The sequence below is a fragment of the Dipodomys spectabilis genome, unplaced genomic scaffold (genome assembly GCF_019054845.1).
Source record: "Dipodomys spectabilis isolate Male_0828 unplaced genomic scaffold, ASM1905484v1 ptg000017l, whole genome shotgun sequence".
Taxonomy (NCBI): Eukaryota; Metazoa; Chordata; class Mammalia; order Rodentia; family Heteromyidae; genus Dipodomys; species Dipodomys spectabilis.
This window is the reverse complement of record NW_024870694.1, coordinates 11241855-11264727: the sequence shown is the minus strand read 5'-3', so window position 1 is coordinate 11264727 and position 22873 is coordinate 11241855. Positions and strand designations below refer to the sequence as shown.

General features: G+C 37.2%; 1 protein-coding gene across 2 annotated transcripts in view; it reads right to left on the bottom strand.

Moving 5' to 3' along the window:
• Acap2 (ArfGAP with coiled-coil, ankyrin repeat and PH domains 2) overlaps window positions 1–22873 on the bottom strand; it is a 130166-nt gene that overhangs the window by 88188 nt on the left and 19105 nt on the right. For both annotated transcript variants that reach the window (XR_006145973.1, XM_042670179.1), the window contains exon 2: window positions 8094–8151. Coding sequence is in view for 1 of the 2 variants with exons in the window: in XM_042670179.1 (XP_042526113.1) it covers window positions 8094–8151 (58 nt within the window). In the remaining variant the exon portion in view is untranslated. The remainder of the gene's footprint in view (window positions 1–8093; window positions 8152–22873) is intronic.

Genomic DNA, 22873 nt, shown 5'->3' with positions numbered 1-22873 from the left:
AACTGAGATCTGAGGATCAGGATTCAAAGCAATCCCAGACAGATACATCCAAGAGATGCTTATCTCCAATTAACCACAAAAATGGCAGAATTGGAGCTGTGTACACTTTACAGTGTATCACTGTAAAGTGGTAGAGGGGCAATCCTAAGCTAAAAAGCTCAGGGACAGTACCTAGGCCCTAAATTCAAGTCTCAATATTGGAGAAAGATAGAAAGAAAGGAAGAAAGGGAGGGAGGGAGGGTAAGGAGGGAGGGAAGGAAGGAAGGAAGGAAGGAAGGAAGGAAGGAAGGAAGGAAGGAAGGAAGGAAGGAAGGAAGGAAGGAAGGAAGGAAGGAGAAAAAGAAAGAAAAAGAGAAGGGAGGTGAGGGGAGGGGAGAGAAGGGAAAGGAAGAGAAGGGGAGGGGAAGGGAAGGGAGGGAAGGGAAATGGTGGCAGAGATGTCTTTTAAAATTATCCAGTGGGCTGGGAAGGTGGCTCAGAGGAAGAGTGCTTGCCTTGCATGCATGAGGCCCTGGGTTTGATTCCTCAGCGCCACAGAAAAAAACAGAAGTGGCGCTGTGGCTCAAGTGGTAAGAGTGCTAGCCTTGAGCTAAAGACCTGAGGGACAGAGCCCACGCCCAGAGTCAGGCCCTATGACCAACAACAACAACAACAAAAATCTAGTTTTTATATAATAAGATGCATTACAACAGTAAAACTAATTCATATATAGTAAGTCTATATGTAGTAACCATTATGTAAAAAGAGAAAAGATTTTTTTGTTGGTTGTGAGCTTGAACTCAGGGCCTGGGCACTGCCTTGTGCTCTTCTGCTCAAGGTTAGTTCCATACAACTTAAGCTATACCTCCACTTCTAGCTTTTTGATAATATATTAGACATAGGATTCTCACAGACTTCCCTGCATGGCTGGCTTTGAACCATGATCCTCAAATCTTGGCCTCCTGAGTAGATAGGAGGATTATAGGAGTGAAACCACCAGCATCCAGCTTAGAAGAAATTTTTTGAAAAACTCACAAAATAAGAACATTAGCCTTAAAAAAAAAAAAAAGTACAGTAACTGCAGTTTGGTAATAAAGACGAAGAAGATGATCAATGGAAGAGAAGACACCCTCAAGAAACAAATAAAAATATAACTAATATTACAGCAGGTTGGACAGTGCAGTATTTAACTTGACATTAGGGACACTATTGATCTAAAGGAGAATAGGAAATATTTGATACTTGGGCTAGAATGTATCTCAACGACAAAGGACTTGCCTAGCAAGTGCAACATCCTGGGTTAGATCCCCACTACCAAAAAGGAAAAGACCAAAAAATAAAAATTAAAAAAAAAGCTATTTGATTCTAAGTCCCAAATATTTACATGAAATATTTACATATAAAAAATTGTAAAAAAAAAAAATTGTGGGGCTGGGAAGGTGGCTCAGTGGTAGAGCACTTGCCTTGCATGCATAAGGCCCTGCGTTCGATTCCTAAGCACCACATAAAGTAAAAAGAAAAAAAGCCGGAAGTGGTACGGTGGCTCAAGTGGTAGAGCACTAGCCTTGAGCTGAAGAGCTAAGGGACAGCGCCCAGGCCCACAGTTCAGGCCCCATGACAGGACCCAAAAAAAAAAAAAAAAAATTGTAAAACCAAGAAAAAACAAGTACTGTTTTTGATAATCTCAAAATGAAAAAAATTTTTTCTGAAAATCAATGTGAAGCTCAAAAGGTACAGGATAATGAACTGATAAACTCAACTACATAAAAATAAAATATGTTCTCGGGGCCCAATGGCCCATGTCTATAATTCTAGGAGCTTAACAGGATCTCAGTACCAAGCCAGCTAGAGAAAAAGTCTTTGAGATTCCATCTCCAATTAACTAGCAAAAGGCTACACTAAAGGTACAACTCAAATGATACAGCTATGAGCAAGAAAGCAGAGTGAAGCCAGGCACTGGTGGCTCACTCCTGTAATCCTAGCTACTCAGGAGGCTGAGATCTAAGGACCAAGGTTCAAAGCCAGCCCAGGCAGGAAACTCCATGAGACTCTTATCTCTAATAAACCAACAGTAAACCAGAAGTGGCACTGTGGCTCAAGTGGTAGAGTGCTGGCTTGAGCTGAAGAGCTGAGGGACAGCACCCAGGCCCAGAGTTCAAGCCCCATTACAGACCCAAAAAAAAAAAAAAAGTGTGAAAGCTTGAGGCCCTGAGTTCAAGTTCCAGTACTGGCACCAAAAAACGAAATAAAATATTTCTATAGCAAAAACATTGTAACAGTCAAGATATAAGTCACAATATGGGAAAATAGTATTAGCAACAAATTACAAGAGACTAATTTCCATACCATGAGAAAAGCCACACAAGTCATTCTAAACTTAACCCAACCATCCACTAGAAATAATGAGTAACAGGCATACACAGAACATTTCCAAGGAAAGGATATAAAAATGTGTCTTAGAACTCATGAAGAGATATCTAACCTCATTTCTACTAAAATTAATGAAAATTACCTTTTTTTTTTCCAGCTAAAAAAAGTTTGATAACATATTATAGAGAGGGTAGGTATGGAAAACAGTATTCTGACACCATTGGTGGGGAATAGAAATTGGTAATATTTCTACAGAAGGCAATTTAACAAGAACTCTCAAAACTTAAAACACACATAATCTTTAGCCTAGTAATTTCGTTTTTAAATGTTATCATAGATACATTCAATCATAAACATTATGACATATCTGCAGTTATTCATTGCAGTTACAGTAAGATATTGGTGCGATCTTAAATGTCCATCAGTAAGCAACTGAATAAATTACTATAATAAAAGTCAGCCATAAAAACATGAAACGGGGTTAGGGCTATAGCTCAGCAGTAGAAGGTGTGCTTAGCAGCTTAGTATATGCAAGGACCTGAGTTAAATCCCCAGTGCCAAAAAAGGTCAGGGGACAGTTGAATGATTAATAACAAATAAAAACATCCAACATAAATGAGGAAAGAAAATCAATGTAAAATAGTACTCATGGTTTTGTTCTGTTTTGTTTTTTAATGACAGTCATTGTACTAAAAAGCAGAATTAGAAGCTTCTTTAAGAACACTTAAGAAACTAGGTCAATGTGCTCCTCTCGCAAAGAGACTAAAAGGTGACTAATTTTCCCTGGGCACACATTTTCTTTTCCTTTGAATTTTATCCCACATAAATATTATTCTTTATTCAATCAATTAAATGATTAAAGGTTTTCTTGAAAGGGGTAGGAGAATGTTAACAAAATAGAATTGTTAAAAGAAAGGTTCTCAGCTCAGTTTATTTAGGTTCAGATCCTAGTCAGATCCTGCTGCCATCTAAGTCGGTATGGATGATCTTAGCCTCAGCAAACTTCAGTTCCCCCTCTGTGACAAAAATGGCACTAACCATACTGGTTCTGTGAAAGGTAAGATACCTCACATAAAGATCTTAGTACAAACTTATAGGCACATGTAAGTTACTCAGCAGAGATTTTTGCTATTTTTTCAGCTAAATCTTCTAATTGTTGTTTGCTTTTGTTTGATTTTTACTAAGAAGCAGATCTGAACCTACTTAAGAGGTGATAGTGAAAGGAGAGAAGACTGAAGCAAAATGCCAATGAAGTAGAGGGTTTATATAAAGAGATAATTTTATTACTTGAATGGGAGACAAAAGGTAAGAACAGATTGTACATTCTAGTTTGGAACAGAACTAAAGATATTCCCACCAAGCAGAAAAGATCATTCTGCTAAGAATGAAGGACAAAGTAGTGCATCCTACAAAAATAATGATCAACTGAAGAGCTTACTAAAAGGAACAAAAGAGGGACTGCATCTAGAAAAGTTGTTTTGCATCAAGAATTTCAGGACTCTGTACCCATCAGTGGGTTTCAACAAACAGTTACATAATATCTCCTGTAGGGGTGTATGGCACAGCTGTAGATGCTGGAGAATGAATTCTCACAGGCACAAAGAGGACGGAGAATTACTGAGTTCAGAAGTTCAATACCAACCTGAACAACACAGTAAGAGGCTGTCCCAGAGTAAAACAAAATTTTAAAAATAAAACAGAATTAAAATGGGTGGGAGATAGATAAAAAGGAAATGAAGGCCTCTAAGGAGAAATTTTAATGTAAAATTAAGAGCAGACTGAAAGGAATAATCATATGGCCAAAGAAGAGACACAACTCAAATGCCCATCAGCTGATTACTAGATAAACAAATGTGTTATATCCATGAAAGAGCATAATTCAGACTGGGTCAGGTGGCTCACATCTGTAATCCTAGTTCCTCAGGAATAGGAGATCAGGAGGACTAAGGTTCAAAGCAAGCCCAGGAAAAAAGTTAGCAAGATTCCATCTCAACACCAACAACTCGGGCAGAGTGATGCACACTTGTCATCCCAAACTCAGGAGGATATAAGTAGGAGGATCAAGATCTAAGGTCCATCCTGGGCAAAAAGTGAGACTTTACCTGAAAAAGAAACAAAAGCAGAGAGAGAGAGAAACAGGGGGTGAGGGGGAGGGGAGAGGAGAGTATGGCTGAGAAGACACAAGACCCTGAATTCAATCCCAAATACTGCCTCCTCAAACAAACAAACAAACAAAAAGAGAGCATGTAATTTACTCCATGAAAACAAAGAACTGATACATGTTACAACATATTATGCTTGCAGACCTGGAAGCATAATACCTGCAATCCCAGAACTCAGGAGGCTTAGGAAAATCAAGAGTCAGAAAGTAAATTTACTTGTCAGAGGATGAAAAGACAGGAGACTGCTAACAGGTATGGCTTTCTTTGGGGGTAACAAAAGAGTTTGGAATTTGAGAGTGACAACTGCTACACAACAGTATGAGTATACTAAAAATGATTTTTAAGTGGAAGCTTTTATGTTAAGTGAACTTTTTCCTCAACTAAAAAAATCCCCCTCCCCAAAAAAAGTATACGGAAGTGAATTTTTAAGTGATCTAAGACATCACAAGTAAACAGGCTGAAAGAACAGAGGTCTAGGTAAACTTGAAGAACAGCTGCAACAATGAGGCTGAGAACTGGAAGAACTGGAGGCACGAGTGAGAAAGCACCTATCAGCATTCCAGATCTCACAGCTTACAAACGTGAGGAGGCACAGAATACGGCACCGGAAAACAGGTGACAGGATTAGCTCAGAGGTCACTATCACAGGAGTTAGGGGAAAATTGTAAGCACACACATACACATTGCAGCTCTCAAAGAGGAAGGACTTAAGAATGCAGACAGAAACACAAAGACAACTAAGAATGGCTGTGTTTGTCATAATGCCAGCACTTGAAGAGGCTGAAGGAACAAATGAAGAGTTCTAGACTAGTCTGGACTACTTAGCAAGATTCCATCTCAAAAAAAGAAAAAAAGGGGGCTGGGAAGGTGGCTCAGTGGTAGAGTGCTTGCCTTGCATACATGAGGCCTTGGGTTCGATTCCTCAGCACCACATAAGCAAAAAAGAAAAAAGCCAGAAGTGGCACTGTGGCTCAAGTGGAAGAGCGCTAAGGGACAGCACCCAAGCCCAAAGTTCAGGCCCCACGACCGGCCCCCCCCCCCCCCCAAAAAAGGAGATAAGCCTTTGCTTAGTAGAATATATTGGTGAGATTATAACTGAATAATATAAACTTACAAAGAGAAATGTTTCATTTAAGAGTAAATGTCGGAAGTGGCACTGTGTGCTAGCCTTGAGCTGAAGAGCTGAGAGACAGCACCTAGGACCAGAGTACAAGCCCCACAACTGACAAAAGAAAGAAGAAACATCAAATTACTCAAAATTATCAAAGTAGTTGCACCAATTCATTCATTTCATATTTCTTTTACTAAAGCACAGATGACAGGAATGCAAAAAGCTTATTTTCTATCTTTGAATAACACACTCTTTAATTCTCACTTTTTCATGTGCAAACTGGAGATGACATGAACTTTGCAACAACATTATCCGGAAGATTAGAGCTAACAGAAGTAAACACAGGACTTTGTGCCAAGTAAATGCACACCAAATGAGGGTTTTATGTTTGTGTGCGTTTTAAAAGACAGACTGTTTTCAAGGAGCTTATAGTCTATTGAAGAAACATCACCATCATCAATATTCATTTAGAATGAGTTAAGAACCATGTTAGGCACTCGGTATATATATTAGGTGATCTTATTCTTATAACAAGAAATAACAAGAAATAAACATATACTCATATTTCCCCCTTTAGAAGATAAAGAAACCAAAGCACAAAAAGGGCAATTAGTTTGTCCAGGTCTTTTAACTACTAATTGGCAGAACCCTGTTCAAATTCAAAGTAGCTACAAGTTTCATGCTCTTAACTACTAGGCTAAGCTACAAACTAAAAATTACAATAATGTTATAATAGCTTAAGTGGAAACCTACTCAAGAAATAATGCAATACAAGAAAAGAGCCAAAGTTTGTTAGCAACTGAGCTGAGATTCAAATGATGTGCACTTAAATAAATAGAAACAAGTACACCAGTGAAAAGATGCAACCAATACAGAAATTATATCTATATGACAACTATGACACAATATAATGTTGTCTATTCTAGAACACCTTGCAGAAGGGACAAGTAATTAGGCCCAATAAGCGATGTCACTCATGAAGCATTACTCACAAGAAAAAACTTTTAACTACTGGTAGCATACATTATAAGCAAAGTAAACATGACCTAAGTCATCTAGCTAGTGTAGCCTGTCATTGGTACAAGTTACAGTGATATTATAGGTGGAACTTGCCCTGAACAGTTAAGAAATCACTAAAATAATCTTGAGCAACCCCTCCTCCTTTCTGCCAACCCCTACTAGTTTCTCAACGCCAACACCTTCACTAATAACCACTTCTGTGTTCCTCAGATTTACTTCTCCCTATCAATGCCCATAGTTCTAAAGTAAAAATGATAAATAATTGCTTCAAAACATGTGAGAGAGCAAGATAATGAGTACATTTCTTATCAAGCATTGTAGCCTCCTCCTTTGTTTCCCCCTCCCATCCCTTCCCATCTCCCCACCACCACCCCTAAACCCCCACCCCCCAGCCAAAGTTGAAAGGTTTTTGACATAACAAATCATTATCTTGCCCATGTAATTGTAACCCCTCTGTACAGAATTTTCACCATTAAAAAAAAAACATATGAGAGGTACATTTTATAAGGGATCAAGATCTTAAAGAAGAGAAACATACAAGCAACTATGGAACTTTGGGGAGAGAAGAGAAAAATAACTCCAGGTTAAAACTGTCAAATTTCTACCATGCCCTTTGGGTGAGAGAGCTCTAAATCAGGCTTAAGACTTCTAGTACCAAATGACAATATTTCAGTCTGTGGGGTTTTTTTGGTGTTATGATCTACTGAATCAGAATCTATGCTTTCAACAGATAAGACCTCAGGTGATTCCAATGTAAAATTTGAGATGCATTACTTTACATGCAATATGTTTCATAATAATTACACAAATAGAAATTGTTTTTCAGAAAAGGTATTTCAAATATATGCCTATGATTTATCTCTAGAAATTTGAAGAGATTTAGCTAACAATAGTTGCAGAGGAATGAAAAAATATCAGAAGTCATGTCTTGCTCATTTTAGTATCTGCCTGGTACATGGCAGACTTCTTGTATAGCTAGCCAAAAAATATTATCAACAATTAATATAGAAGCAAGATAATGTATATTTACCCTTATACAGAAGATGGCTGTAACAATCACTAAGCATTTCTTATATTTTCTTAAAAATGGAATGAGCATTTTAAATTTTTATACTTAAACCAGATCACATCTAAATTTATAATTAATGATGGTCAAGGTTATATATAAAATCTACTAAGCATCCAAAAGGATAAATACAATCCACAAGATACTTAGCAAACTTTTAAGTCAGAATTTTGTTACAAATTCTAGCTTTGGCACTTAAGATTCTAGTTTCAAATAAATAAGCTACTCAGTATCTCTATCCTTAATTTCTTCAAGTGTAAAACTGGAATAATAGCACTTACCCTGATAGAGATATAAATTAAAATGAACTATCTACAGTATGACTGAAGATACTAATCATTACTCATGGAAAAGAATTACTATTTTAAAATTCTTAAAAAATTACCTTATCAAGCTTCAGTTCCAATTCTGCCACATCTCCTTCTACTTCTTCCAAAGCAGCCCTAGAAAAGTTAAATATAAGTAAATTTTCATTTATTTAAATGTACTCTTGAATAATAACTTTAAATAAAGATATAGTTTCCAATTCTACTTTACATAGAGTAATTACTTTATAAAAAACAAATACTTCATAATCGTGTAGCTTAGCAGACATAGAACTTTTGTTTGGGACAATGAGAAGTTTCATTAGGCCGATGTAATAAAAGCATTAGTATTATTCAAATTAACATCAGTAATTAAAGCTATTTTGCATGGTTTGTTTGTGGTTCTGGTGCTGGGGCTTGAACTCAGGGCCTGGACATGTCCCTGAGTTTTCTTGCTCAATGCTAGCACTCTACCACTTAAGTCACAGCTACACTTCAGGTTTTTTTGGTAGTCATTTGGAGATAAGGGCCTCATAGACTAGCCTGGGCTAGCTTCAAACCACAATCCTGCCTCTAAGTAGCTAGCATTACAGGAGGAAGCCATTCATGCCCAGTTTTGCATTCATTTTTTTAAATAACTAAGAGTTTGTACAAACAAATGCTAGATTCATAGCTAGACAGCTATTAATCAAATAATATCACCCAAAATCCTACATTAAAAAAAAAGCTTAAAAAATCTGAATAGAAAATGTTAAAAGTTGACCCTTAAAAAAATCTGAATTCCTGTGGGCTGGGAAGGTGGCTCAGTGGTAGAGTGCTTGCCTTGCATGCCTGAGGCCCTGGGTTCGATTCCTCAGCACCACATAAGCAAAAAGAAAAAAGCCAGAAGTGGCGCTGTGGCTCAAGTGGTAGAGCGCTAGCCTTGAGCTGAAGAGCTGAGGGACAGCACCCAGGCCCAGAGTTCAGGCCCCACGACCGACCGGAACAAAAAAAAAAAAGAAAAGAAAATCTGAACTCCACTTGGGGGGCGGGGGAAGGGAGTAGTTGGGGAGGTGGGGAGGGAAGGGATAGTAGAGGATTATGCTCAATAGGAAATGTACTCATTACCTTACTCTTGTAACTGTAACCCCTTTGTACAGTATCTTTACAATAAAAAAAAAATTTAATCAGATTTCCAGCCAAGAAAACACCTGCAGCCAAGCAACTGTAATACTGACAACCAAAGAAGCTTTTATCTTAGCGATAATTCAGAAAAATAGAAACGAAGTTTTTACTTTGTTGTTTGTATTTTTTTATCTCTTTGTCTTGTTTATCTGTCTTTGGGAGGGTAAAAAGAGGCAAAAAATGGGAGGGACAAAAAGGGTGAACAAATGCAGCAATGGTATTCACTAGATACTATGTTGAAAACGAATGATATAACTTGTGGATGAGGACAGGAGGGAAAAACTGGGAGAGCGAGGAAAGGGGTAGGTGACACTGTCTAAAAGAAACGTACTCAGTACCCGACTTATGTAACCATAACCCCTTGGTACATCACCTTTACAATAATAATAAAAATAAAGGTAACTCAGAATAGTATTAGCTTTTATTTTCCTATAATGCAGAAAAACTAATATAGAAATTTTAGCAAAGGGTAGATTGTATAAAAATCAGAAAATAAATAGTAAGACAGATACTTTTTCACAAAAGAGAATAATGGGCAACATTGATCAAGATGCACTGTATGTTTCCAAATACTCTTTGGAAAATGGTGACTCCTTTGTACAACTACTTATAGATCATAATTTTTAAAAAAAGAATAATGAGTTCTAATACTAGTTAGCACTTTATAACAATACAATGCAATGTTCCCAAATTGGAAATTTATCTAAAACAATATATAGTACCAATTAGAACTTTCTTAAGGACAAGTAAGATTTTACATTAAAAGTTATATATAATAAAGTCTAACTCACCCACTTTAAGTCTGCTTAGTTTTTTTTTTCTTTTGTTGTTTTTTAATGCTGGTAACTAAACCCAGGACCTCACACACACCAGCTAAGTTCTCTATCAGTGGACACTTCCCAGTCTTATTTCATCTTCCTATATCTTCTTGATAAACTATTTTCCAACAATTAGCTTTAGAAGTAACTAGGAAGTGATTTAATCAGATAGTAGGAAGAGACTAACCTCCCACAAAACTATTCCAAATCCTAGGTAAGACAGTCTCAGGCAGTGGAATGGAGCAAAAAACATTAAGATTCAAAACTATTTCCAGAGCTACTTATTTCACCTCTGTGTGATCTTTGAATCACTCTAACAGCTTATGATTCTACTTCTAAATCTGGTGACATACATTTATTTATTTATTTAGGGATCTGGTCATGGGGCTGAACTCTGGGCCTGGGCACTGTCCCTCAGCTCTTCAGCTCAAGGTTAGCACTCTACCACTTGAGCCACAGCGCCACTTCCAGCTTTTTTCTTTTTTGCTTATGTGGTGCTGAGGAATCGAACCCAAGGCCTCATGCATGCAAGGCAAGTGCTCTACCACTGAGCCACCTTCCCAGCCCCGACATTTATTTTTTAAAGCTTTTAAATCTCCAAAATTAAAAAACAAACTATAAATTGTTCAGTAAAGAATTGCTCCCACATATAGTAAGAAACAAGAGGCAGCATATCTCCACATCGTAGAAACAGAAACACTTCCCTGACCAACAGTTGGCTATTACCTTCAGCAGTGTTTTTCAAAATACAAATTGCTCCTTTACCTAGAAAAGCTTTCCCTTTCACTTTAATTCCCACACCTTCATCTACAAATCATTTAAACTAACCCCATATGAAAACAAATTATATGTCTACTAGGATATTCAATATACTTAACTATAAACCTGAATATCCAACAACAGGAACAATGTCAAGAAATGTACATTCATCTCACATAAGAAAACAAGTTTTGCCAGGCACCGGTGGCTCATGTCTGTAATCCTAGGTACTCAGATGGCTGAGATCTGAGGATCGCAGTTCAAAGCCAGCCAGGGCAGGAAAGTCCGTGAAACTCTTTATCTCCAATAAACCACCAGAAAACCGAAGTGGTGCTGTAGTTCAAGTGGTAGAGTACTGGCCTTGAGCTGAAGAGCTGAGACCAGGGCCAGAGTTCAAGCCCCACGACCGACAAAAAAAAAGAAGAAGAAAGAAAAGAAAACAAGTTTTGGGAAATGGTTGGTTAGTTAGTTGGTTGGTTGTACTGAGAACTGAACTCAGGGCTTTACTGTTCTTAACCAGGTACTCTACCACTTGAACTATGCTTCCAAGCCCCTGTCTGCATTTATTTTTGAGGTAGGGTCTTGCTTAATGCAAGGATCACAGCTTGGGTTGTTATCCTCCTACTTGTGCTTCACTGTATATATGGGAAGACAGGTACACCTCTGTGCCCAACCATTCTGCTTCCCTGTAGTTAAAATAATAGGTATGTACCTCTATGCCCAACTGTTGTGTTGGGTAAGATGCAGTCTCACAAACTATCATACGTAGATAATAAACTAACAATCTCAATCCCCCTATCTCCACCTCCCAAGTAGCTAGGATTACAGGCATGAGCCACTGCACCCACCTAAGGAAGCAAATTTTTAAATATGGTTGAAGGCAGAAGCATAGCTTGAACTCTGGAATTCTATACTGGTATAGAAATATGTACATGACAGATTATTACATGGGGGAAATCAAGTCACAGAATAGTGTACAGTGCGACCCTAACTTTATGGAGAGAAAAACTATTGAAATACACATAGGAAAATATCTAAAAGCATATGTTGCCAATACATTTACTATAATCCTGAAGAATAGGTATTGGGAAGGAAAAAGTATACAAACAGAGTTGCTTTTTAAAAAACTAGTTATGCTCCTGCACTGTTTCACTATGTTCAACAACTATGCATTTTTAAGTAATTTTAAAGTTCATAAAGAAAAGAAATTAGTTCAGATATCACCTCCTCCTCTTCCTTAGGATAGATGGCATAACCCTTGTACCCCTAGAGCACCTGGCTCATGGTTCCTTCTCTTGCTAGTCTAAGCTTCTCCATAGCAATGCAGTCAAAATGCCTGTTACTCTAATTTTCATTTGTCATTTACATTTTAACATTGGTCATTTACAATTTAACCTTTATCTTTTTTGGGGGGGGGTCGGTTATGGGGCTTGAACTTTGGGCCTGGGCGCTGTCCCTCAGCTCTTCAGCTCCAGGCAAGCGCTCTACCACTTGAGCACAGTGCCACTTCCAGTTTTCTGGTAGTTTATTGGAGGAAAGAGTCTCACAGACTTTCCTGCCTGGGCTGGCTTTGAACCGCGATTCTCAGATCTCAGCCTCATGAGTAGCTGGAATTACAGGCATGAGCCACCAGCACCCAGCTAATTTTTATTTATCTTGACTCAAATTTCAATTTTTTTGTTCAGATGAACAGCTTAAGTTTTGATGCAACCTTTGATTTCTTCTAAACTTATAGACTGATAGAAACTTCATGTACCCTTCAACCTTATTCCATCTTCCAAGTCTACCAAATTACCTTTGTGAAACAAAACTTTAAAGAAAGGTTTAAGTTTATGTACAAGACAGAAATAACTGCTTTTTTACCTGTCACTTTAAAACAGTCCTTTTTATTCAAAGTATCTAAAATTTAGTCTTCCATTCAGCATTCCGTTTTCTCTTTAAAAAGAAAAATCTCTTGCTGAGTACAAGAGATGACTATAAACCTAGCCAGTCTAGGGGGAAAAAAAATGTCTATAAGAAACTCCATCTCCAATTTAACTATCAGAAAGCCAGACTGAAGGCATGGCTTTAATGGTAGAATACCAACCACAGTCCTGGCACAAATAACAATAAAAGCAATTATAATAAGTTACTTAAAAAATTAAAATTTTCTGTTGATCATAAAAGCTATATGTGAAACATTTGTAGCAACAGATTAGGAAGCTATTGTCTAAGGCATTTCTTAGTCTAAAAACTAAATATTTCTTTTTTTTTAGTTTATTTTATTTTATTTGTGAACATACTGTACAGAGGGGTTACAATTACATGGGCCGGATAATGCGTACATTTCTTACCAAGCATTGCAGCCTCCTCCTAAATATTTCTTAGTATAAAAAATGCAGAATGGAAGTGGCACTGTAGCTCAAGTGGTAGAGCGCTGGCCTTGAGCCGAAGAGCTGAGGGACAGCGCCCAGGCCCAGAGTTCAAGCCCCACAACTGACAAAGAAAAAGAAAAAGAAACTTTAAAAAAAATGCAGAATATAGAAAAGGCACAGTCTCAGTTCAAATTTTGTTCCATCATGGCCTTCTCTAGGCCAAAAGGTGTCTTACAGAAAAATGTGCATCTGTAAAATAAGTAGCGAAGTAGCCCCTTAAAGGAACTATAAAAGATGATGCTGGTGGACTGCCTTGTAGATCAGCTACCAAGTCTGTGAGGGGAAGAGATAGCTAGATCCCAGGGGGTTCATGACCAGCCTGATAACACAATAAGACCTCTGTATCCAAAAAAAGGAAAGAAAGAAAAGAAGCTGTAAGGAAAGTTGAAATAAGGGACTGTCCATACCATCAACCACAATTTTGACTCCCTATTACTTCTATTTATTAATGTGCTAAAACCATTCTGAACACATGCTTAATATTAATAGTTTATACAACATACCTTCAAATATTAGATGACAAATATTACTCTTCTGCAACCCTCCCGAATATTACTCAGCATATAACTTTTTTAAGGTGCAACACATTTTAAAAATCAAACTTACAGATCCCTCTTCCTCTCCAATCTTTTTTTTTTTTTGGTCCAGTTGTGGGGCCTGAACTCTGGGCCTGGGCACCGTCCCTCAGCTCTTCAGCTCAAGGCTAGCGCTCTACCACTTGAGCCACAACGCCACTTCTAGCTTTTTTCTTTTTGCTTATGTGATGCTGTGGAATCAAACCCAGGGCCTCAGGCATGCAAGGCAAGCGCTCTATTACTGAGCCACCTTCCCAGCCCTTCTTCTCCAATCTTAAAATTCATTATTTAAAAAAAAAAATCAGGCTGGTAACACAGTTAGAGGTAGAGCAGTTGCCTAGCATGTACAAGGTTCTGTGTTTGATCCCACTGCAACCACTAAATAAAAATCAAGCTACATTTAAAAAAAAAATTTTTTAAAATCAAGCTACAAACACAAACAATGAAAGAAAATATGTAATTAAACAGTAAGATAAAATTTTAAAAATGAGGACAATAAATAAGGAAGAGAGAGTACAGGAAGGAAGGGAGAAAAGGAAAGGGAAAAAAAGGTATCAGCAAAATCCTAAGAGCTAGCACTATATTATAGCTCAACAGGCAAGTGTGGTCTATAAGCCTGCTCAAACAGCCTGTGAGCTAAAAAAGGTTTTCATATTTAAATGGTTGAGGAAAAATCCAGAGATGAAACATTTGCAACATGCAAAAATTATATTAAATTCAAGTTTCAGTGTCAGTAAAGTCTTATGAAAACACACACAGATTATTTCCCTATTGTCTATGATAGATTTCACACTTTAATGTAAGTTGATTAAGACAGACCATGAGGGCCCAAAAGGCCTAAAGTGTTTACTACTATCAGACCATTCACAGAAAGTTTCTGACCTCCCTCAATGAATACTAAATAAACAACATGAAGAAAAAGTCTTTCTCATATATAAGATACATATAAGAAAATAAATTTTAGGACATAGCTCGAACTGTACCCTAAGAAACTGAGTAAGATCAAAGTTCAGAAGAATACATTTTTACTTTTATAACATTTTCAATTTTTATATATTCATATATCACAATTTTTTATTATTAACTAAAAAAATAGTTAACTCAAAACATGAAATTAGAAGATAAAAAAAAACAGCAGCGGATGTTAACACTGGGCCATTTCTAATCACATAGGGATCACTTTTGGTTGAGAATTAAATGAAGCTCTACACAAAGCATTAAAATAGAACACTTTCCACCCAGATAATTATATATCCCTACTATGGCAACAGTTTTAAACTGCAGGTTTAAGAGTATCCATACAAATAACTAAATAATATATGTAATACAAGCACTACATTTTCTTTATGAAAGAAAATTATGTGAAGCTAGGCATAGTGACATGCCAGTAATCGCAGCACTCAAGAAATAGGAGAATTATGAGCCTGGGTTACATAGAATTTGTCTCAAAAAAAAGTAAAACAACAAAATCTTTAAAATGGAACTAGTAATTTTAAACTAAGTCATATGATAATGTAATCTAAAATGCAACAACAGGACATTCAAGATTAATGAGCACAAGCTGGGCACCAGTGGCTCACACCTGTAATCCTAACTATTCAGGAGGCTGAGATCTGAGGATCGTGGTTCAAGCCAGCCCTGACAGGAAAGTCTGTGAGACTCTTATCTCCAACTAACCACCAGAAAACCAGAAGTGGCACTGTGGCTCAAGTAGTAGAGCTCTAACCTTGAGCTGAAGAGCTAAGGGACAGTGCCCAGGCCCAGAGTTCAAGCCCCACAACCAACCAAAAGAAAAAGATTAATGAGCACACAAAATAAATATTCATAAGCAATTAAAGACAGAAGCTCTAAGTCATAATGAGGACCTAAGGAATTATCAAATATATAAAATATTCAAGAAATACACAAATATAGTATATAGGACTGAAGATTAACTCAGTGGTAGAACACTTACATACAGCCCTGAATTTAATCTCACAACATAAAAAAAGTGAATGTATCTATCATTTATGCAGAGAAAGAGTACAGATTTTCAAGCTAACATTTGAATTCTCTGTCATATATGCAGAGAGAGAGTACAGATTTTCAAGCTAACATTTGAATTATTTGGGGTCTTGTTTTTGTTTGGGTTTTTAATATTTTATTTTATTACAAGGGGGATGTCAGAGGGGTTACAGTTATGTAAGGAAGGTAGTGAGTACATTTCTTGTGGAAGTGTTACCCCCTCCCTTGTTTTTTTTGTTGTTGTTGTTGGGTTTTTTTGGGTCCAGTCGTGGGACTGAACTCTGTTGGGCGCTGTCCCTCAGCTCTTCAGCTCAAGGCTAGCGCTCTAACACTTGAGCCACAGTGCCACTTCTGGCTTTTTTCTTTTTGCTTATGTGGTGCTGAGGGATCAAACCCAGGGCCTCGTGCATGCAAGGCAAGCGCTCTACCTCTGAGCCACCTTCTCAGCCCCTTGTATGGGTTTTATAATATATGTGGCAGTATTGGGACTTGAACTTTGGGCATCATGTCTGGGGCTCTATTGGTTGAGCCATACCTCCAGTTCTGGTTCTTTGTTGGTTGACTGAAGAGAGATCTCAGACTGACTCACCATTGGTCTGGCTTCAGACATCAATCCTCAGATCTCAGCCTCCAGAGGAGCTAGGATTCTAGCTATGAACTACCCAGTACCTGGCTTGAATTCCTTGTTTTATATTATAGATCTATTCTTAAAAGTTGCCTATCTATTGAATAGCCATTTAGATACTCAAAACTGCCAGTATTCATACATCAAGAAAACTACCATCCCTAACCAATTCCTTCATTTAGCTAAACAGCCTTCAACTTGGGCCATACTAGACTATTCTTCCAAAGAAAGGAAAATAGCTGAATAAGGAAAATTCACTGTGATTCACCAAGAGGAAAAAAAGGCAAAAAAATCTCCACACATCAATAGATTGCTCCCTCTGAACTTTTGCCAAAAGACAGACACCAGAAACGCCCTTCTCAAAAGAAATTTCCTGAAACTATTGATTATGAAAACCCTCAGAAGATTTTGTATTAAGAAGTTTCATTTTTGCCTCCAAAAGTACATGGCAAAAGGCAAAGAATATGCATACAGATAAAAAACAGCAGGGTTTCTTAAGCTGTTTGCTAAGCTGAACTTTTTTTGTTGTTGTTGTTGGTCATGAGGTTTGAACTCTGGGCCTGGGCACTGTCCCTCAGCTCTTTAGCTCAAGGCAAGTGCCCTACCACTTGAGTCACAGCGCCACTTCCTAAGCTAAACATTTTAAAGGGAGAAAAAAAAAATAGATTCTCCATTGCCATACTTGGATCTCCTGAGCATGCTTCATTTATTCTACTTTGCAGATTGTAAACATTAGTCTGCCATTCCACAAACAGAATATGATTTTTAAGGAGAGTGGTAGTGGGCAGCTAAAAACATAACTTTTTTCCCTTGAGTGCTCCCTATCAATTCAGAGCATCCAGAGTAAAACCATGAGAGTGAAAATGGTAATAGTTGAATGAATATGTCACCAAACCATACTGCGAGGTTGTGACATAAGCATTATGGTACAAGTAAATGAAGAGCACACTCTTAAATCATTACTCAAGTATCAACAACCTCATAAATCCTAGATCACAAATTTTTTAAGATTAAATTCTTAAATATCTCTCAAGAGAAACTGCAAGACAAAAGGATAGTTGTATTGGAGCTCTCTTCCTAAGGGTTCAGCTTCTCACCTTAGAAGGTATTTGATTTCAGTAGTCACCACTAGTACTTCCTCTGAATAGCAGATAGCAGCTATGCACAGTTATTTTTATCATGTGAGATGATAAATACTCATTATTTACAGGAAACTTGTCTAAGGAAAATCTAATCTAATATGAAATTATTTTTCATCATAGTCAATTCTAATTCAGAAAACTATTTGCTTTCTTCCTCCTCCTGTGACAGACTCCATTTCTTGTCCAGAGAATTAGCATATTCAAGCCAGTGAAATGTCACTATGATAACAGGGGAAATTAGTATCATTATGCTTTGCTACAGGAAAGGGTAGAAAAAGAGAAGTCCCATTTGTTATGTATGCTGAAATCAATAAATCAAAAGTGGCAAGCAGCTGATTACTAGTTTTCATTGACGTTTTCATCATAGAAAAACAATATGAGCTGGGCACTGATGGTTCATACCTATAATCCTACCTACTCAAGAGGCTGAGATCTGAGGATCTATGTTCAAAGTCAGCCTAGACAGAAAAGTCTGTGATACTCTTCAATTAACTATGGAAAAAGACTGGGTTTGGAACTTTGGCTCAAGTAGTGGTAGAGCTCTAGCACTGAGCCAAAGAAGCTCAGAAACAGTGCCCAGACCCTGAGTTCAAGCCCCAAGACTAGCACCAAAAAAGAAAAGGAAAGAAAAGAAAAAGCCAGTGTAAAGGCACACTAGTTCACCTAAAAGGGGTAAAGTCATTACAATGAGAAAGAAGGTAAAAAGTTAAGAGGGGAAAAGAAAGAATTACAAACTTACTACACAATATTGTCTTCAGACCTGTCTTTGACTGGGTCCAAAACATAAAAGCTATAGATATATACAAGTAGATACAAGTAGATTTGTCTCAACATTTTTAAGCTAACTTTCCGCATCATTCCATTTTCAAGCATTACTATCACTTGGTAGGTTTTGACTTAATAGGAATATCAGAAAATTATTTTTACTCTTTAAAAGGTTAAAAATCAAAGTTAAAGCAGTTAAGACTTTACTGTATATCTTACAGAAAGGTTTCAGTAATACCGTTAGAGAAAAGATGGTACTGCAGACTTCATGCCGACAAAAGGAGAGGAGACTTCCAAGAGGAAAGAACACTGGCTGGCAATGTTGTCAGGATGACCAAGCATTTAATAGAAGACCAGACTATCAATGCACTCTCAATAAAAGGAAGGGGAAAAAAAATCAAGGGACAAAGATATCTAGGGATAAGCTATAATAAAATTCCTAACAATCACATTCAGAAACCTGTTATATTCCTGCTTTCATGGCTGTTTTTGACTACCCTTTTCAAGTATCTAGAGCACAAGACACCCTGCAACTCACAGCAGGTTAAGTAATAACAATCTCAGCCTCCCAGGGTTCTCTCCAGAACCCTGGGTTCTCTCCATTATCAGAAGCTGTTCAAGACTGCCTTTAAACCATGAACCTATTTATTAGGCTCTTAAATTTGTATTCTTCTACATTCTATTCATAGATCTTGTAAAATTAAACATTTTATGAGGATGAAATACAGTATAAACACTTTTTTAACACAGCTGCTTTACTTTCATTACAACGTTCTGCCATTCAGAAATTTACTAAAAGTTCTTCCAATTCATCCTGAGGTTGTTACTCATTTCCTCTTAATGTTTTTTATCTTTTAGATTATTTTATATTTTTATCTTAATGTAGCTTTATTTCTTTGCATACATGATTTTGATATGTATCCTAGGTTGGCCTTCAACTTTCAATCCTCCTCCCCTAGACTCCAAAGTGCTGGGATTACTGGTGTTACCACTATTCCTAGCTGATGTAACAGTAACTCAATGTCTCATGTTGAGACTGAAAGGTCTCTAAGACGGTCATTATGATTTGTTTACATATCTATTCCTACTTTAAGAAGTTAGCAAGTAAATATTGCTCAATAAGTGGAAAGATGCATGGAATGAATAAAAATTTAAAACCACTACCCCTAGGATAATTCTAATTAATCAACTTGAAATTTCCCTTGTTTTATTCTGACAACAAGCAACAAATAATATACTGCTTCATACACATGAATAAAAAAAAATTATCCTGGGGCTGGGAACATGGCTCAGTGGTATAGCATTTACCTTGCATGCATGAGGCCCTGGGTTCGATTCCTCAGCACCACATAAGCAAAAAGAAAAAAGCCGGAAGTGGCGCTGTGGCTCAAGTTGTAGAGTGCTAGCCTTGAGCTGAAGAGCTGAGGGACAGCGCCCAGGCCCAGAGTTCAGGCCCCACAACCGGACCCAAAAAAAAAAAAAAAAATAGATCCTTCCATCAGATAGCTGCCCTTCTGAAGAAGATAGCAATAAATGAAAAACATTAAAAAATAAATAAATAAATTAGATGGTATGCATGCAGTATTGATAAGCACTATAGGAAAAGAATTCAGTTTAGATACCAGTGGTTCACTTCTGTAATCCTAGCTATTCAGGAAGCTGAGATCTGGAGGATCATAGTTCGTCTGCACTCCTTTTTTTTTTGCTCACAGCTGGTGCTTTACCACTTGTGCCATGCCTCTACTTCCAGTGTAAATGTTCTTGATTCTTCAGTAATGTAGTTGGTACAACTGCATTAAGGTTAATGTAGCTAGATTAAGCAAAAATAATGAGTCTTATGGTTTTGTTTTCTGTTGAATGATAAACTTACTAAATTTGTAGAATAGAATGTATAATCTATCCAGTTAATAAAAATAATTTGAAATGGCTTGTACTTGTGAATTCATTTTAATTTTGAGAATTCATTAGCAAATAGTAGTAGTAATAGTAATTGGAATGCAATCAATTCTAATTTTATAGAAAAACAAGAAAGCATCAATATTGAGCTGTACTATAGGTCTTAGATAAATAGCTAGATTAGCAGTCCTTGTGTATGTACAAGTTAAGAGTGTGTTTAAAGTCAACCTCAGCAGAACTATTGCCCCAGATATCTGAGAAAGAAAATGATGCTCCCTTTTTTTGGTCTAGTTTGTTACTTTGGTTTTCTTGAATGATTTTCAAATGGACAGTAAAAGAATCTAGCTACTTATCTTACTTCTTGAATGTTAATGCACTTTCAAGGATTATAGTGGGAACAATCTTATTTATGTATGCAGGTATTGGTACTGGGGTTTCAAATCAGGGCTTTTGCTGAGCCCACCTCCAGCCCTTTTTAATGCTATCAGTTTTGGACATAAGGTCATGCTTCTTGTCCAGGTGTGCCTGGGTTGCATGCCTGTTTTATGTTTGCCATCATAGCTAGGATAACAGGTTGGTGTCACAAGGCTTCTTTCTGTTGAGATGGAATCTTGTACACTTTTCTGCTGGGTTGTCCTGGAATCATGATCCTCCTAATCTCAGTCTCCCATATAGCTGGAATGACAGGCATGTGCCAGCTCCCAGTCCCTGAGTTCAAGCCCCATGACCAACAAAAGAGAAAAAAACTAACTACTAAGTCAATTTTGAGTACCTATTGTTTTTAGTTTAATGCCAGAAGGAACTAATGCATGTATATATATAATATACACTAAAATCTATTCATATATAAGGGTGCCAGAGTAAGAAATCTGAAATAAATGGAAACTGTACCCATCTCTGACCAACTAACGAACATTTCAAAATTCCACTCACTATTCCACTCACTATGGCCGAATCTTCTGAGTTGAAGTATGTGTGATTATAATAAGCTTCCAGGTTAAGTCTGATGCAATCAACCACAGAACAAAAAGCACTATAGCTGGGCGCCAGTGGCTCAGGCCTGTAATGCTATCTACTCAGGAGGATGAGAACTGAAGATCATGGTTTAAAGCCAGCCCAGGCAGGAAAGTCCGTGAGATTTTTATCTCCAATAGACCACCAAAAAAGAAGTGGTGCAGTGGGTCAAGTAGAATGCTAGTCTTAAGCTGAAGAGCTGAGGTACCAGGCCCAGAGTTCAAGCCCCACGACCATGGGGTGAGGGAGAGGGGAGCACTACATTTAAGAGCAAATTAAGTCTATAAACTCCTTCAGAAAACTATATTGTAACAAATAAACCTATCTTTTTCTTTAAAAAGCATATAATATTTTAAAATAATAAAAAACTTTTTTTTTGTCAGTCCTAGGGTTTGAACTCTGGGCCTGGGCACTGTCCCTGAGCTTCTTTTGCTCAAGGCTAGCACTCTACCACTTGAGCTAAAGTGCCACTTCTGGCTTTTTCTGTGTATATGGTACTGAGGAATGGAACCCAGGACTTCATGCATGTGAGGTAAGCACTCTACCACTGAGCCACATTCCCATCCCCCAAAATAAGAAAAAACTTTACGTATGTTAATATATTATAGACTAACCATCATTAGTTTTCAATTCTAGTGACCACTTTGCTAAAGAAAGCTAACTCATCTCTTAACATGTACTAAATAGAGGCATGTACTGTGTAAGTACAGGGCTGTCTGATGTGGATATACTATTTAAGCCTACAGAATAAAGTCAACTCCTATGGAACACGGGGCTCTCCTGAAGGAGAAGGTCATTCCCAGTGCCAAGTGTTAAGATGCCATCTATTATCTGGAAAAAGCCAAGAGTAAGAAATGGGCAGGAACTAAGAAATGTATTTTGCCCTAACACAAGTTAGTAGTCATTAACTAGACTATATACTATACTTTAAATTTTTCTCTCATGCTATTTAAAATTTAGAAACGTGCTTTTTAAAAAGCTTCGCAGCTATATAAAGAAAAAGCAAATGAAAACATGCATCCAAATCTGAAAGTGAATATGATAGCAATGAAAACTAACATGTAGCCACACTGGGCAATTCTTTCAAGGCTAACTTGGAGAACCAAGGTTATATATTCACTTTAATTTTTTTCTTTTTTATAGAGCCATATTTTTAGTACAAAATATAATGTTCTAAGAGTTAACCAGAATTAGTTCCCTACCAAGAAAGAGATTATACAAATTATTCTTCCTTCTTCTTTGGTCCCTGGCCCTCCCCTTGGTGACTCACTGCTAATCTAACAATGAGTAAGTTGACTAACCCAGAAAGATACCTGAAAAGCCTGATTATCTAGATTTCATAATATTCACTTCCTACTTTATTTTCCTTTTACAGGTTGACTTTATGGATTTTTTGGAGGTACTAGTTTGTGAACTCAGTACCGCACACTTACTAGGACAGTCAGTCTATCACTTGAGCCTCTTTTGTAAGTCTTATACCAGCAAAACATCAAAAACATAGTCTGAGTAGGTATATAACTGGTAAGGATAGAATCAACAATCAATAATTTGTTGATTATTCAATAAAGAAAATCCCTGGACCTAATGTTTAGTCTACTAAGCAATTAAAGAATGGATACTAATCCTTTCAGAACTTTTCTCAAAAAATTAAAAAGGAAAAAAAACCTATCTGTAACGCTAGCTT